The sequence below is a fragment of the Cibotium barometz genome, chromosome 60, assembly GCF_041138505.1.
Source record: "Cibotium barometz isolate CiBa-2024 chromosome 60, ASM4113850v1, whole genome shotgun sequence".
Lineage (NCBI taxonomy): Eukaryota > Viridiplantae > Streptophyta > Polypodiopsida > Cyatheales > Cibotiaceae > Cibotium > Cibotium barometz.
Genome location: NC_141105.1, coordinates 21,069,854 through 21,087,207, shown reverse-complemented (window position 1 = coordinate 21,087,207; position 17,354 = coordinate 21,069,854). Strand labels below are relative to the sequence as shown.

Genomic DNA, 17,354 nt, shown 5'->3' with positions numbered 1-17,354 from the left:
CTGGATGACCGGCATAATCCGAATCCGTGTAACCATGCACTAATGCATCCTGTTTGCCAAAACATATGCACATATCCTGTGTGCCCTTCAGGTATCTCATGACACCTTTCACTGCTTCCCAATGCTTCTTGCCAGGGTTGGCCATGTATCTAGAAACCACTCCCACTGCAAATGCAATGTCCGGCCTAGTAGCAACCATGGCATACATGAGACTGCCACAAGCTGAAGCATACGGAATCTTGGCCATATCAGCCCTGTCTCTATCTGACTGTGGGCTGTCCATAGCACTGAGTTTCACATATGGAGGCAAAGGAGTACTAGTCTTCTTCCCCCCGTCCATATTGAACCTCTGCAAGACTTTGCCAATGTATTCCTTCTGAGACAAATACAACACATGCTGATTTCTGTCCCGAAGTATCCGCATACCCAAAATGTGATTTGCATCACCCAAATCCTTCATATCAAAGGTTTGATGCAGCCTCTGCTTCAAGGTATCCATCTCCTTACGAGATTTCCCGGCAATCAACATATCATCAACATACAAGATGAGGATCAATAGACTGCCATCCAAAGCTTTCTTGGTGTACAAGCAGTGATCTATGTCACTTCTCCTGAATTTCTGAGATTTCATGAATGTATCAAATTTATGATACCATTCTCTTGGTGCCTGTTTGAGCCCATAAAGACTCTTTTTCAGCTTGCATACAAGCTTCTCCTTTCCACTCACTGCATAACCCTCTGGCTGCTGCATATATATCTCCTCATGGAGATCACCATGAAGAAAAGCAGTCTTCACATCCATCTGAATCAAGTCCAGATCATCATGAGTAACCAAAGCTAATACAGCTCTAAGTGTGGTCATTTTGACCACTGGAGAGAAGATCTCATCAAAGTCCACACCATATTCCTGCTTGAAGCCCTTAGCCACTAACCTGGCTTTGTATCTTGGCTTTGCATCTGGTGCAACTTTGAGCCTATATACCCATTTGCATGGCAAAACCTTCTTGCCTGCAGGCAAATGCACCAACTTCCAAGTTCCATTTTTATGGAGAGAATCCATCTCTGACTTCATGGCACGCTCCCAAAGAGCCTTGTCTGCCCTCTGTAAAGCCTCCTTATAACATGAGGGCTCCCCACAGTCAGTAAGCATCAAGTAGTCAACCCCTGGAACAAACCTGTCAGGGGCTCTGGAGGGTCTTGTGGACCTCCGTACCCAATGACCATCATTTGCAGGTTGCTGTCCAACCTGCATATCACCCATTGGTGGCTCCTGTTCCATGCCATAAGGCTGAAAAATCATGCCCGGTATCTCCTCTAACTGTGGTATATCCATAGGGATATCTTCTGCCATCTCTGGCTGTCCATTTGAACCATTTTCAGCACCATTTAAGGGCTGGTTTTGCTGCTGTAATGGCTGATTTATAGCCCTTGGTTGTTGTCCATGATGTCCATCATCATCAAAGATGACTCTGCCAGGCTCCTGTTGCCTTGCAGGCTCCTTATACATGCATGTTTCATCAAAAATGACATCATTGCTGCGTATAATCTTTCTATTTATGGGATCCCAAAGTCTATACCCCATTTCACCTCTGTCACCATATCCTAGGAATATGCATTTGTGAGACTTAGGATCAAGTTTGGTGCGCATTTCCCTGCGTATGTGCACGTACGCAACGCAACCAAACACTCTCAAGTGCTTGTATGTCCATACTTCTTCTGGCACTTTCCCACCAAGCCTCGTGTTAGGTGACCTGTTTATAAGGTGAACGGCTGTCATAACAGCTTCAGCCCAAAAACTATGAGGTAATGCAGCATGTGACAACATAGAACGGACCTTCTCCTGAATGATCCTGTTCATCCTCTCTGCTGTCCCGTTTTGTGGAGGATCATAAGGAGTAGAGAGCTCCCTCTCGATGCCTTTAGCATCACAAAAGTCCTGAAACTGTTTGGACATGTACTCTCCACCATTGTCGGAACGCAAAGCTTTCAGTGTTTTGCCAGTTTGATTCTCAACAAGAGCAACAAACTTCTCAAACACTGAGAATGTGTCACTCTTCAAACGAAGAGGATAAACCCACACCTTGCGTGTGGCATCATCTATAAAAGACACAAAGTATTTTGCCCCTCCCAAAGAAAGCTGAGGCATCTCACATACATCTGTATGCACAAGCTCTAACTGAGCATCTTTCTGTCCAAGAGCTTTCTTGTGGGGGCACTGCAGTTGCCTGCCATATATACAATGCTCACAAAACTGAAAACTTGAAAACTTTAGAGAAGGCAAGTAACCCAAACGAGACAATTGCTCCATTCCTTTGACACTCATGTGTCCCAACCGGCTATGCCACATAGAGATTTCCGGCAGCTCGGTTGCATTTACATTAGCATGGTGACAAACACCTGCATGCATAAAGTAAAGAGTGTCCACCTTAGAGCCTCTGGCAACAACCAGTGAGCCCTTACTAATTTTCCACTTTCCACGACCAAATGTGGTAACATAATCAGCATCATCAAGCTGTCCAGTAGAAAGCAGGTTCTTCTTGATCTCAGGCACATGCCTAACATCATGGAGCATAAGCTGTGAGCCATCTGAAAACACAAGCCTCACATCACCTCTGCCAAGAATCTTGCATGCATGGTTATCACCCAAATAAACCACTCCTTCATTGCCAGCAGTGTACCTGACAAACAAGTCTCTGCAACCTGTGACATGAAAGGAGGCACCTGAATCAATGATCCATGAGTGCATACCATGACCACCTGTAAGAAGTGAATGGGCATCAAGTGAAGACGTAAAGAGGACCTCATCCTCACTGCCACCTGCATGTGACACATTGATTTCTTCAATCTTGACTCCACTTTTGCCCTTTGGCTTTACATCTTTGGCTTCATCTTTCTCTTTGTCTTTGCCTTTTTCCTTTTCCTTTTGATCATTTTTCCATTTGTAGCATTGCTTTTTAATGTGTCCCTTCTTGCCACAATAATGGCATTCCAAATCCTTTTTGGAGCGAGACTTGCTCCTTCCCCTTTCTTGGCTTTTTCCCCTTTGCTGGGATCTCCCACGTGCATTCATTGCATTGGACTTTCCAACAGAGTTGTTTTTCCTGTTCATCTCTTCTTGAAGAAGAGCACCCTCAACATCTGCATATGACACTGTCAGCAAATTGCAGCTGCCTTGTCCTCAGCAACATCTGAAGAAAATCCCACTTCTTTCTCCTCGAAGGAACTGAAGGCTTTGATACCAGTTGTGTGGGAGAATTAGGGTTAGGTCATGTGGGAGACATACACAGAGAAGAACAAGGGAGAGAGAGAGAGAGAGAGAGAGTTGTGGGGATAAGTCAACTCATGAGGCATGAGTATGTGACTCCCCTATCACACATGTATATTGCACTAGTACACATAGTGCACTTAGTACATTAAAAGTACTAAGTGTACTATGTACTATAACTTATGGGCTTGTACACACTATAAGGGTGGGCATAGTGCCTTTACCCCAACAGAGGCCATGGATCGCATGATAGAGAAGTTGAAAGACTTCGTGCCTGACGAAGACAGATACGAGGAGATCCATGCCTTGTGTCTAGGAAGGTGGAATTCCTACTACTCTCCATTGCATGCAGCAGTTTATGTGGTGGACCCAGAATTCCAAGGCAACAAGCAGGAGAGCGACCGGGAGGTGAGCGCTGGATGGAGGATCATCTTGGATCGTCTTGTGCCTGATGCATCGGTTAGGCGCAAGATCAGGGACCAACTTTCGATGTACAGGTCATTTCATGGCTCCTATGGCTGTCATGATGCACAGGTTGACCGCTCCAAAGTTGGTGCTGCTCTATGATGGGAGGACTTTGGTTCAGATGGACCGGAGTTGCAGCAGCTTGCCACCCACATACTTAGGCAGGCCGTCAGCTCCTCTTGCTTGGAGTAACTTTGGAGTACCTACAGCCACATTGCCTCTAGGAAGAGGAACCGACTTGGGGTAGAGCGTGCCAATGACCTTGTCTTCGTCAGCGCGAACTTGCGAATGCTTTGCACGAGCATGACCAAGAAGGCAGATTCCTTCACCGAGTGGGAGATGAGTCAACAAGAAGAGCAACAAGAGGATGAGGTGCAGGAGCAGCATGCCAGTGAGGATGAGACTGAGGATGAGCTTGATGCTTCTTTGGCACAAGCTACCCATGACCATGAGCCGAGCACTTCACGTGGATGATCATTCATGGATCATGATTCATGGGCCTTACTACTTAGCTCTAGCCTCTAGCCTCTAGTCTTCAGCACTTTTTTGTCATTGACTCATTTGAGTCCGTCCACGTATTTTGCCTCCTTAAGGCTTAGTCCTGACTCTTGAGTCATGACTCATTTTGTATCTACTTAATTATTAATATGACTCAAAAGCGTACCATTTTAGTGTAAATTTGTGCTCATTTTGATGTACTTCCAAAGTAGAGTAAGTGTAGAGTAGAAAAATTTTTAAAAAAAAGTATTTTTTGAGTGCCGTTCCCTCCCCCGTCCCCGTTCCCTACTTATGGCCGTCCCCCGTCACCGTCCCCCGTCCCTTGTGACTATGCCCAGCACCCGTTCTTCTCTGCAGCAGATCATACATCTCTGAACCTGCCCATACAGTATCCGCCTGTACTTTGTACAACCTTACAGAAATCGTACTCTGTTGAGCTCTTATGTACCTTCTGTACTGTACCTGCAGCCAGTACAACCTTGTAGATTTCCATACAGTACCTGGCTGAGCTGAATCAGGGCTGAACCTGCGAATTATTTTGTACTGGAATCATCTTCATGGTGCTTTCACTGAATAGGATGAAAACCCTTTGCATCAACTCTTCTCCATCAATTACGAGTGCCCAAGCTGTAAGTTGTTTGTGTGTAGTGACCTGTTGAGAAACCATTGATCTCTTTGGTTGCCACCTCCTCAACCGGGCTCATAATTTCCCGTTAAGCCCATTGGGTTTGGAAATGGTCCATAGGTCTGTAAACCACATGCATAGTTGAAGACTAGAGCTTTGAGGTCTTGAAGACCCAGCATCAACACTTGAAAACTTGTCATTCTATTAATTGTAATTGGGCAAATATGTGATTCCAGATCAACCAATCTTGTGCAAGCAGATTCTCCTTTTCAGTATAAAATACCTTAAAGGGGGGGGAGGGGGGGGGGAGACAGGGGGAGCGTGTCTTCCCATCTTCGGTTCCAACTTCCCCAATGTGGGGTTATTGGTCTTGGTATCGGTAGCTAATTCAGCTGTGGTTATTTGTGAATTTAATCTTGTTAATGGTTGAGTAATCCATGCTCCCCGTTACAATAGATGGGCACTAAGCATTTTGTGAGCTCAAGACCAAGAACCAGTTTTGCCAGTCACCATCAGGGTAGGTCATCAAGCAGTCGATAGTGCAAAGTCCCGCCCAGTTTTGTAACCCACTCATGTTGAATTGGCCCAGTGTCATGTGCCAAACATCAAGATAGAAGAGTTGGGCAGCAGTTACCTTTGATGGCCCACAGGAACCTACTGTTAGGGTTTGTAGGGCAATGGAAGCTCACACACACACAAGAAGAAAATCGATTGAGAGAGAGAGAGAGACAGAGAGAGAGAGAGAGAGAACTTGCACGTATATTCACACAATAATGATAAGTGGCAGTGGACCCATTGACATTCGCTTCTTACAGGAGCACCTTCTTTCAGAGGGACGGACCCACCGCTGCGGGAAGATCTTTGCAAGGCAGGAGTCACCTTCTCGTCCCACTCTTTTGGCCCCTCCGGGACATAGGGTGGAGTATGCATTTCCGCCAATGAGAAGCTATTGCCAGCAATGGTGGACTCAAGCACCATTGTCACTAGACAGGCTCACTGGGTTACCACCAAGATAGGGGAGGACTATGTTGGCTTCTTGAATGTCTACGCACCGATCGCGGCAGCCCAGAGCCACCTTCTGGAGTACAGTCTGTCAATCCCTGCCTCAGGTAGATTTCGGGTGTATGGGCGGGGACTTCAACATGCTGGAGTTGACTCATGACAGACTCGGAGGTGGCATGGCCACTATATCAGGTGCAGAGTACTCGGCATAAGAGGAGCTGATCTTGGCGCTCAAGGGACAAGACCCTTGGCATCTTCCAAAGTTCAGACGTAGTCCCGGGAGTTTGTGTTTCTCCAAATATGACAGGATGAACACCAGCCCTAACCTATCCAAACTCGATCAGTTCTATGTTAATGAGTGGGCTTGTGGGCATGGCAGCATGATTGGTATTTTTGGCTGGCACTACTTTTTCCGACCACGCTCCGGTTATTCTCTCCCTGAATGACCCCTAGAGGCACGACAGACAGACGGCTACCCGGATTCCAAATAGAGGGGATTCGGGTGAGGCTAGGTTTTCACTCAACAGCAGCTACAGGAGCCCCGGATGCAACCCTTGGCGAGATTAGCAATCTATTACAGGAGGCAACGCAGAGCAGATTGGCTGGCTTCCGAGAACAAGAGAGGAGTATTCGCAAGTGTCTTGCCTCTCTACAACGGCTTCAGAAGAGTGCGCTATCTCAGATAGCCCATGGATTGAGAGCCAACTGGATGCCACCCGTACGAAGCTCAGGTCCATTCAGGAGCAGCGGGTGGAGTACAAATATCATGCCAGAGCCTCTTTCTGGACGCAGGCGGGAGACAGCGACACTGGAAATTTCTTTGAGACTGCAAGCCCACACAGATGGAGAGAGGGTATCCGTAGGTTGTGAGGCAAACTTTTACAATAAACCAAGGTGCAGGTGCAATCAACACCGGATTTTCAACATAAGCATTAGTTAGCTTTCTTCACAAAGCATACAAGGGTCTCTGACAAAGCCCTCTTCACAAAAAAAAAAGCCAGGCCAAGCCAGTGCCACAAAAGTGCCCCAACCAGTCTTCAACTTGTACAGCCAGTTCGCCAGTGGCCAAAAGAGTGAGAAGCTTGCACTGTTGCTGTACGGACAGTCTAGCTTTTGTAGCAACCGGCTGAGAGAAAAAGAAAGAGAAAACCAGCTGTTGTTGGCGTGCTTGAACACAACACTGCTGTCAGCCTACATGTGTCGACCAGCAGAGAGGGAGAGAGTTAACGATACTGCTGTCGGCCAGATCAGCAGAGGCAAAAACATGGCACAGCAGGCAGCCAGCTCCAAAACATGAGAAGAGAGAGAGAGCCAACTCCTGTACGGCCAGCTGTATGAGCAGCTTGGAGGTGGCCAGCAGACAAAATAACTGCACAGCAGCTGCCGGCCCCTTGTGCGCATAAAAGAGAGAGGAGTTTCAGCTGCAGTCCACCTGTGCGCATCCCCAAAACAGCTTCTTCCTCCTCTTCCTCACGATTCAGCCCCTAGCCCTCTTTAGATAGAGTCAAGCAGCTAAAAATATGGCTCTTTTCTCCAAAAAGTAAATCGACCCACTATATATGCCTGTGTAAGTCACTTTTAGCATCCCTTAACTTCCTGCTCAAGCTTTGCATGCCAAACTTGGCTCTCAATCATAGGCACCTACTTCTGTCCATAAATCCATGCCCAAAAAGTAGTAAGTCTAGCCCCGTCTTTAATGATGTGTGAACACACCAACTTATAAGTCACTTTATTGATAAATATCCCACGGTGCTCATGCTGTATAGCCATCTTTCAAGCCAAACTTTGCCAGCAATTGCTCCAACTTTCTTCTTTGGAAAATCCCCATTCACACCCTGGTTCCGCTCAATGTGTGAAACACTGGTCAAGATTGGTGAAGGGACCAAATGGTAACACTGACCCCCTTCACAGCTAAGGAGTTGGCAGAGGCTACGACGGCACTACCAAGGGGTAAATGCCCGAGAGAGAACGGTCTTCCAGCCTCTTTATTTCTGCAACATTGGGATCTCATGGAAGGTGGCCTCAGGGCTACCTTCAATGAGATATGATTACAGGAGCCATGCCGGAGAGGCTGTCGAAGGGTTTGATTCACTTGATTGAGTGGTGACAGATTGGAGATCCGACACTGGAAACCCATCAACCTCCTACAGAGTGCCTACAAAATTCTGGCTAAGGCCATTACCCGGAGATTGTAGCCCTTTCTCCCCGACTTGATTCATGGTACCACAGACAGGTTTCGTTCAAGATCGGAGTAATCTAGACAACATCTTCACCTTCCGGGAGGCGACCGTGTCAGCTAGGATTCGGCGACAAGATTTAATCATGCTCCTCCTTGATTTCGAGAAAGCCTATGACAAAGTAGATTGGGGCTTTCTGGAGGGGACGATGCAGAATGGGTTTCCCGAAGGAGTGGGTCCAAGGTGCATTGAGACTGTACTCGGCTTCTCATAGCCAAGTTCTTATTCAAGGTGCTAGAGGTGACAGTCCGCTTTCATGCTCAGTCCGGCAAGGGTGCCCTCTAGCAACTTATCTCTTCCTGTTCGTCATTGAGGCCATGAGCAATTTTCTCTCCACCCAAAAGACCAAACTCAGGGACTCCGTCTCCCCATCCGAGTGCAGGAGGAGCTTCTTGATTCCGAGGGGAACCTCCAGAGATTCGCCGAGGCGATTGAAATTTTTTTGTCTTGCATCCGAAGCACAAATCAACTGGCACAAGTCGTGTGGATTTTGGGATGGCTCATCGCTTGCCCCGACTTGGAGTCCAATTGAGACGCGGTGTCATGTGCAAGAATTGCCATGGACATTCTCTGGAGCTAGTCCAAAAGAGGCAGCCAAGGAAAAGATGATTAGAACCACGTTTTGGAGCATGAAGAGCAGTTTTGGCCAGTGTTGGACTTGGAGCAAGGCATGGAAGACATGGAGGGATGCTGTCGGCTGCATGGAGAACAAGCGGCGCAGCATTGATGATAATGATGCCCAGTTGTCTAGCCGACCAGCAGTCGGCCAGCACTTTATTTGTCATTGGGCCTATAAATAGGCAAGTATGCTAATTATTGAAAGTCATTCACTCCCTTATGGAGTGGGTCCTTAGTGTAGGACTGTTTTGGCGTTTTCCACCTTTTCCAAAAGGCAGCCTATGGCCGTACACTTAGGGTACCTTTTTGTACCATATGAATATATTGAATTTCCAGCTCTCTCTCTCTCTCTACTCTCCCTTATGTCTGCGTTTTTTGCATCAGCATGTTCTAAGTGGTGTTTAGGGCTGAAAGAAGACTCTCAAAGCTTCCACGTGTTATATTGGTATTAGAGCATCAAGCTCGGCAAGGCTAAACACTGATTCAGTCCCATATGAAGGTGTACAGGTCCAAGGTATAGGAAAGTGCACAGGTACGAGGCCCAAGGCAAGGAACACAAGACCGGGAAGAACTCCCAGGAGGTTGGTTGGTGGTGTTCCACAAAGCCCAAAGGGGATGTCAGTCCTGTGAGCCAGTGAAGGCTTTCGGGCAACGGTTCCAAGGGAGGATGACAACGGGTGGAGTGAGTGCCAAGCTCATTTCTCAGGAATGAAGACCAAGACGGTGTTCAGAGTCAGGGCATAGAACGGACTGGGGGACTGGATGGAACAGATGCATAGATTTTATTCAGAGTCAGAGTGGTTTTGGAGACCGGGCCGGGTTTTTCAGGGAAAAGGGTTGCCAGAGATGGATGGATGACAGAGGGACTTCGGGAATAGAATGGGATGATGACAGTCATCCAAGAACAGGTTGGAATCCCATCATCAAGTTTAGTAGAGGGGGATGTCATGTGCAAGAATTGCCATGGATATTCTCTGGAGCTAGTCCAGAAGGGGCAGCCAAGGAAAAGATGATTAGAACCAAGTTTTGGAGCATGAAGAGCAGTTTTGGCTAGTGTTGGACTTGGAGCAGGGCATGACATCGATTCTTCCACACACCCCCCCCCCCCCCCCCCGAGTGGTTGGCCCCGACACTAGATCCTTCTCCTCCGCAGTGGCTGGGAGTGTTCACCAGGCACGATATACCCCTGGAAATTCACGACGTGGATGAGTACTCACCTTCTCGATTGGGCTTCAGGAAAGACTGGAGAGATCAGAGACCCCCTCAGGGGATGCACTTTGCAGAGGGTGAGGGTGATTGGTTTTCATGCACATGAGTGGCACATCGACCCTCCACCGGCCAAGGTGGTCAAAGAGAGACTACATCGGCTATGGATGTGGGAACGCCGGCCTATTACGAGTCTCCAGTGGGACCCGGGAGACTGGACGTGGCAGGATCAGAGGACAGAGGGGAGTCACCTGGTACCCCCTTATTTGCTAGGCCGCAAGATTCAACTGTTAGAGGTGAAGAGCACTCCAACAAAAACAGCACATTGACAATACCAGGGCCTCCTTGGAAGCGGCTATGGGACAACTTTTGGCCGCTGAAGATCACTCTTTTCCTTTGGTAGCTAGCACATAGGAGCTTAGCAATTGGCACTCGGTTGGCCATTGGGGGCAGACAAGCATTATGTCACAAGTGTGACCATCCCCAAAGTCTCAGCGTCACAGTCTTTGGGATTTTGCCAAAAGGCTCAACAGGTCTGGCAAAGGATCTTATGCATCTTAACTATGGATTGGGCTCCTGCCCGGATTGTTACATGGGGCATGGTTGCTTCGGCCACTGAGGCCACAACCATCTTGCCGTATGAGGAGGAAGGTGGAGACTAGTCCTTCAGGTGTAGCATGCGCCGAGCTAGGACCAACGAAGCCTTCTTTAAACCTGAGTTTAGTGAGTCTTTATTAGCAATCCTTTAAAACAACATACATAGGGTCCCGGATTACCCACCACTAAAGTGCCCCCCTATAAGCAAGAGTATTTGCTTTATTTCTTCTTCTGGAGAACTGAATACAAGCTGAACCGTGTCCACAAGACTCTCAACAGACAAACTTACTGACAGACCGCCAACGCAAGGACAAAGCGACCAAACGCTAGGCAGAACTGTGCATAAGCTGTAGGCGACTGCGAAGCTATCTTCGAAGAGGATACACCAGCCCGAGACCGAGGGTTGGTGTGCTGAATACTCCTAAAGAGACTCAGCTTCTTTGCCTTGGGCTAAAAGCACAAGAGTGGTTGTAAGTATGCAAAGGCTGAAGCCTATGCACACATGCTTGACTGACTTTGCTTGATAATCTCTAATTTTATCTAATGATCTTTGGGACTGAATATGGCTTGCCTTTTTATATGATCCTAAGGTGCTGGTCGGCTGTCAGATGGAGCTGTTGGCCTGATGATAAATCCCACGACTTGTGTTTATTGTAGCATTTAATGCTGGTCAGGCTGAGTGGGCTGGTCGGTTGCTACTACACCTGGCCGACAGCAGTCTGGCACTGGCCGACTATTGTCCAAGCCCTGAATGTCATGGCCGACTATCCTCCCTTGCCATATAGGCTACCACCTGGTCTTATAGGGTGGCTGGGGGTGTTAGCTACCCCTTGCAAGGCTTGCCCATGGTTACGGGCTGGCCCCAACTACATGAAGTGCAACTCAAATGCTTTCAATGCATACTACTGCTATGGCTGACCTACGTAGCTCATGCTTGACATGTCCCGGACTGGGGCTCACAAAGGGGTCACAACATACGACAAAATATCCTAAAAGCATAGTTGTCACGGTACGAAAATACGATACCGTACGGTACGATACCGTACGGGAATATTCGGTACGATATGAAATTTTGGATACCGGTACGATAAAATACGGTTTTTTAAATTAAAGAACACCTACAAACATAGACATTTTCAATTTGGAAGGGTAGAGTCTAGAGAAGTTGTTTCAAACCAAAATATCATTAAAAACAACTAAACAAGTTTGAAGTGACAAACAAAAGTACATGAAGTATAGAGGTGCGATGCGATCATGCGCGCTAGGCGCGAGTACAAAAAGAGAGGCTAGAGCCAAGGCCCAAGGAGAGACTAGACAAAGGCATCACTATCAGAGCTCTCGCTGAAATCATCCTCATGAGAAGAGGACACATCAGTGGCCTCGCCGAAGTCGCCATCGCTAAGAAGGTTGCCCTCATCATCGAACTCGGGCTCTCTAAGCTCATGTGAGAAGCCAAAGGGAGCATCCTCATCTGCAAGAGCGAGTGTGGAGCTACCCGATCCACGCCGCACATAGGTATGCACTATGTCCCTGGGAGCACCACGAACCGTGCATCCACGGCTTCCTACTTGCACTCCTCTGCCACTACCTCCACGCCCACGACGAGTGCGAGTAGGTCGTCGATCAAATGACTCGAGCTCTCGATAGATCTCTGCATAGATCCTCTCCTCCTCCTCATCCTGCACTTTGTTTACACTCTGAAGAGTGCCCCCTGTGAGCTTGAATGCATCCACATTCACCTACATTGTACAATGATCAAGTGACAAGCAATGTATCAGAATTTGGTTCCAAATTTCAATAAACATTGAAGTTTGAAATTTGAATGCTTATAACTTATAACTTATAAGTTGTAACTTATACCTGTCTCGCTGATTCCATCTTTTGCATTGCGCGCAGCATGCGCAAGTTAGCGCGGCAATACACTAGCCGCTCTAACTGTTGCGTGCTCAAGCGATTACGTAACTTCGTGTGTACAAGTGAGTAGGAACTCCAGTTCCTCTCACATGCACCTGAAGAGCAATCCTGAGCTAGGATTCTCAAAGCCACCTTTTGGAGGCTTGAGAGCGCATACCCAAATGTCTCCCACCAAAAGAGGGGCTTCACAAGGGATTCCCTCTTCCAACAGGTAGTAGATGCAAACGCGGCTCCTCCCCTTTGGTCATTGTAGCTTATGAGCTCCTCAAGGAACTTCCCATGGCTTTCCTCCGGCAATGCTTTGGGCAAGTAAGCATCTCGGGCTTCAAGTAGCTCCACGTTGGTGAAGAGGGCGGGTGATTTGTAAGCCGGATGCAATAAAGCGGCAAGACCATGGATAGGTCTTCGCATCCACTTCCATCTCTTCTCCACAATGGCCAACATACCATCGCGCTTCTCCTCGTCGATGGAAGGAGAAACGCGTAATTCTGCTATGGCCTCTCCCATGAAGTGAACAAGAAGGCCCATGGTGGCTCCCTCCATGTCGGTCATCCGCAATACCCTATAGAAGGGCGTGACCGCAATGACAATAGTGCAGACCGACTGCCAAAACTCCTCCTTTAGGCAAAGCCGTTGCATGGCTTTGGCCTCCGCCGATTCTCCCTCATCCCACTCATTCCACATTGTGGAGACCACTGTTTGGCGAAGGGAGGATTTCACATCGTGGAGGCGCTCCAAGAGGAGCCACATGTAGGCGAAGCGTGTAGATGAAGGCTTCTTCAATTCCAACTTGCTATGTTCGCGGAACATGGCAAGCACCTTCACCTTTGTGGTGAAGAAGGTAACAATAGAGATAGCTTCGGTCATTACTTCCTTCATCCACACTAACTTGCCCATATCCTCCATGAGCAAGTCAATGCAATGGGAGGCACAAGGCGTCCATACTATGGAGGGATAGTCCTTCTCGAGCAACTTCCCCATCCGACGGCAATTTGAAGCGTTGTCGGTGATGACTTGCACCACGTTCTTCGATCCAACCTACATGTCACAATGCACATGAATAGATGCAATGAGCGTATGCGGTATGAGACTTGAGTCATGACTCATGATATAGCCACATATGATCATATCACATATACTAAAGCCTAAACTTTAAAGACTTTAGTGCAATTTGAAAGTTGAAACTTACCTCCATGATGGCTTGCTTGATATGGCGATATATGAATGCACCCGATGTTTTCCTCCCCGCCTTTCCGGAATCCACGCCCCGCACAAAGTATGTGCCAAGAGGGCAAGAGACAAGTATATTGATGATGCCTCTCTTCTTCCGGTCACTCCATCCGTCGGAGAGGATGCTATCTCGTCCACAAGCCTCTTCGTGCGCATGTCATGATAGGAGACGCCGGTCCATCCTTGACATGGGCCCACATTTGCAATGGCTTTCACCATTGACTTCCATTGATCTACCTTGAGCACATGGAATGAGAGATTGCACTCAATAATGGTGCATGCAATCTCTATATCCGCTAGCCATTGCCGTTCTCGGAGATGTGATAGAGAAGAAGAGAACCCCCCGGTGGCTTGGGCTAGAGTGGCTTGCCTCATGGGAGACTCAAGCCTTTGTCTCTTTGAGGAGGCGGAGGCGGAGGCGGAGGCGGCACCGATGGAGGTGGCACCGATGGATGTATCACAAGGCGGGGAAATGACCTCATCATCCGCCCTTGAGCTTCTACCACTATCATAGTGAGCACCCAATCCACCCTTGATCTTGTTGAAGATCTCATCGGATATAGCAAGGGGGACTTCCTTGCATGGCGCAACTTGCCCCCCCACCTTTCCAACATGTTGGAGAAGCCTAGTAACTCCACTTGTGTATTGTTTGCCACAATACTTACAAGTCCACCTATATGACTTGGACTTTCCATCGGCTTTCTCTACATGGATAGCATGCACATTGAAGGCTTCATTCTTCTCCCTTGTCATTGTAATAGAGAGAGAGAAGTTCGAAGATTCAAGAGATGGATAGGCTTGAGAGAGAGAGAGAGAGAGAGAGAGAGAGAGAGAGGCTTGAGAAAATGAGAGAGTGAGGCTTGAGTCTTGACTCTTGAGAGAGAGAGAGTCTAAAGGCTTGCCGCTTGAGAGAGAGAGAGGCTTGAGAGAGGGCCTATGGGGGAGAGAGTGGCTTGAAAGTTGAGAGTTGAGAGAGAGAGAGAGAGAGAGAGAGAGAGAGAGAGAGAGGGGGGGGGGGGGGGGGGGGGGGGGGGGGCTTGATGGTTACAACTCACTAGAGTAATGAGCATTGAGAGACTAGAGCTTTGAGAGAGGCTTAGGGGGTGGGCATTTTATAAGGCCATGTAGCATGGCCAATGGGCACATGGGCCACAAAGCATGCCCAAAACGGCCAAACGGCTACAACAACGGACAGAAACGGCTACAAAACTGCGCAGTCGGCGGCGGCGCAACGGCTAAAAACGGGCAGAACTGGCATATCGTACCGTACGATATCGTACGGTATCGTACCGTACGAATCGTACGTACGAATTGATTCGTACGCGTACGAGAAACAACCATGCCTAAAAGGTACTACTTCTGTACATGATTCTTGCACTGTTGATGAGCCAATTTGTCACCGTGTACCACAGTGCATGGGTGCACGCGACATTGGGTCTCTCACATTTGTATCTCCACTATGCCAGTTCCAGCTCCACCTCCTGGTTATTCGACCCCAGGTTGTAGCCAGAGATGGGAGATCTACAGTAGTATAGTTACGTGGCATATATGGAGAGCTCAATGCAACAAAGCCATCGAAGGCACCCTCACCCTGCCAATGGAGTCTATCCAGAGCATCTGGCTCGATATCATTCATACCCTCCGAGGCCAATGGGGGCAACTTCACGGCGACTCAGACCGCATGAGGAAGCATCGGGAGGCCTTCCTCAAGATCTCGCAACGTGGTCCCTTTCTTTAGATAGTGGTGGCAAGCTCACTTGGCATTACACACCACCGGTGTGGTTATTTCCCCCTCCCCCCATTTTATGATATAGCCTTCTCCTCCTAGAGTGGCCAACCTGAGGAGAAGTGCATCCTCCCCTTTGTTCATTTTGACTCATGTTTCCCTTTGGAGATGGATTTGTACTTAGCCATTTTGGCTATTTTTCTCGATAACTCGTAGAAGGATCTTTTTCACGGAAAATAATAATGATGATGATGATAAGTGGCAGGTACAAGTGATAATAATAAAACCTAGTCTAGGTGTCCTTTCACACCAAATGTCCAAGGGAAAAATAAACCGGTAGGAAATAAGTTCCCCTGAAGTTAGTGCCTAGTCACATGCAACACTACATATAAGCATATGCCTTCAAATCCCCCTGTAGTGGTAATGTGAGCCTGTATGTTACATGCACCCTACATACAAGCATATGCCTTCAAATCCCCCTGTAGTGGTAATGTGAGCCTGTATGTTACATGCACCCTACACTAGAGTGCTATGTGACACACTTGCTCTACATCAATGCAACATTTCTACAATAGAAATACCTTTTTAGGAATATTTTGTCGTATGTCGTGGCCCCTTTGTCAACCCCAATCCGGGACATGTCAGGCACGAGCTACGTAGGTAAGTCACCAAAGCCATAAAGCGTCTACATGTGTCAGTCCTCTTACGCACTTGGAGAATTCATCACATAGGTTCATGTAGAGATCAACTATTGCATGCTACATTGGTATCAGAGCTGCAGGTTGTGACCCAACTTGGCTAGCCAAAAGTGAGAGCATTCCGTGGATGGTAGAACTGCGGTCATGAAAAACCACCTACACCTCCACAATGTTAGGAGATACTTTGCCAAAAAGCTACAAAGAAGATATGGAAGGAGAGATCTACAAAGAAGAAACCACCACTTCAAAACCGCTTCCACACTACAATGAAGACTTCATCAAAGTACTCTTGGAACAAAATAGATTGCTTAGGCACCAGATATAGGCTAAAAAAGTACCCGCCAAAGAAAAAAAAGCCGAGGAGGCTGAAAAAGGCAAGGAAGCACTAAAAAGCCAAAAGAGCTCTCATAATTGGAAAGATTGTTCCTCATCATGAAGCAACGAGGGAAAAAAGAAGACGCCAAAAAGGTGAAAGAACGACGGACCAAAGAAGCTCGACATGAGGACAAACGAAGGACCGAGGATGCCAAACACATGGCCAAAGAAGACCAAAGACGAGGAGACCAAGCAACCCGAGAAAGCCTTGAACGTGAAGCTATGCAACTCTAAAACCAGCCGTCGATAGTTGTTGTGCACGCAAGCATGTTGTCTCTTCACAAGTTCCTCCACCACCGCCATACGAGCTCAACCAAATAGGAAGTATGATGGTAAGTGTAATCATGCTGCACATATGCAATTCATTCATCAATTTGTAGCATATTTTCCTTTGGCTAAGCTTTCGGATCCTCAAGATTGACTCCACTTGGAAGCACCTCACCTCTCCAGCAAGCGGTTACCTAGTGGAAACATTGGTCAAGTCTACATATAGACCCGATCATAGGGGCTCCTCAGAATGTATGGTACACCTTCATGTCCGATCTCAAAAAACAATTTCTACCTCCCCAATACATGACCAACCTTGAAGATGAGTTCTATTGACTCTCCCAAAATGAGTCTCTCGTATTGACATAAACAGAGTTATCACATCAGCACAGCAGTTGGGTATAACGAAGGAGGATAAATTGAAACAGTTCACTAGAGGTTTGGATACAAAACATTAGGTTTACCATCATGCCAGATATGGTGAAGGTTCCTCATACGAAACAGGCAAGGTTTCTTCAACCTTTGCCGCCTCCCGAAGGCCCTTTCCAAGACATTAGTATGGACTTTACTGGACCTCTTTCCAGCATTTGGATCTCGGAACACACAATGCATGACCGTTGTGGACCGATTC

At 47.6% G+C, this 17,354-nt stretch overlaps 1 protein-coding gene and 1 long non-coding RNA gene across 2 annotated transcripts in view; both read right to left on the bottom strand.

Annotated features, from left to right (window-relative positions):
* Positions 1-17,354, bottom strand: part of LOC147605110 (uncharacterized) — a 59,434-nt gene that overhangs the window by 27,631 nt on the left and 14,449 nt on the right. The gene's annotated exons all lie outside the window — the stretch shown is intronic.
* On the bottom strand, positions 11,579-13,773 carry LOC147605111 (uncharacterized). Its single transcript, XM_086794159.1, has one exon. The coding sequence runs from the start codon at positions 13,406-13,408 to the stop codon at positions 12,368-12,370; it is 1,041 nt and encodes a 346-aa protein (XP_086650285.1). The 5' UTR covers positions 13,409-13,773; the 3' UTR covers positions 11,579-12,367.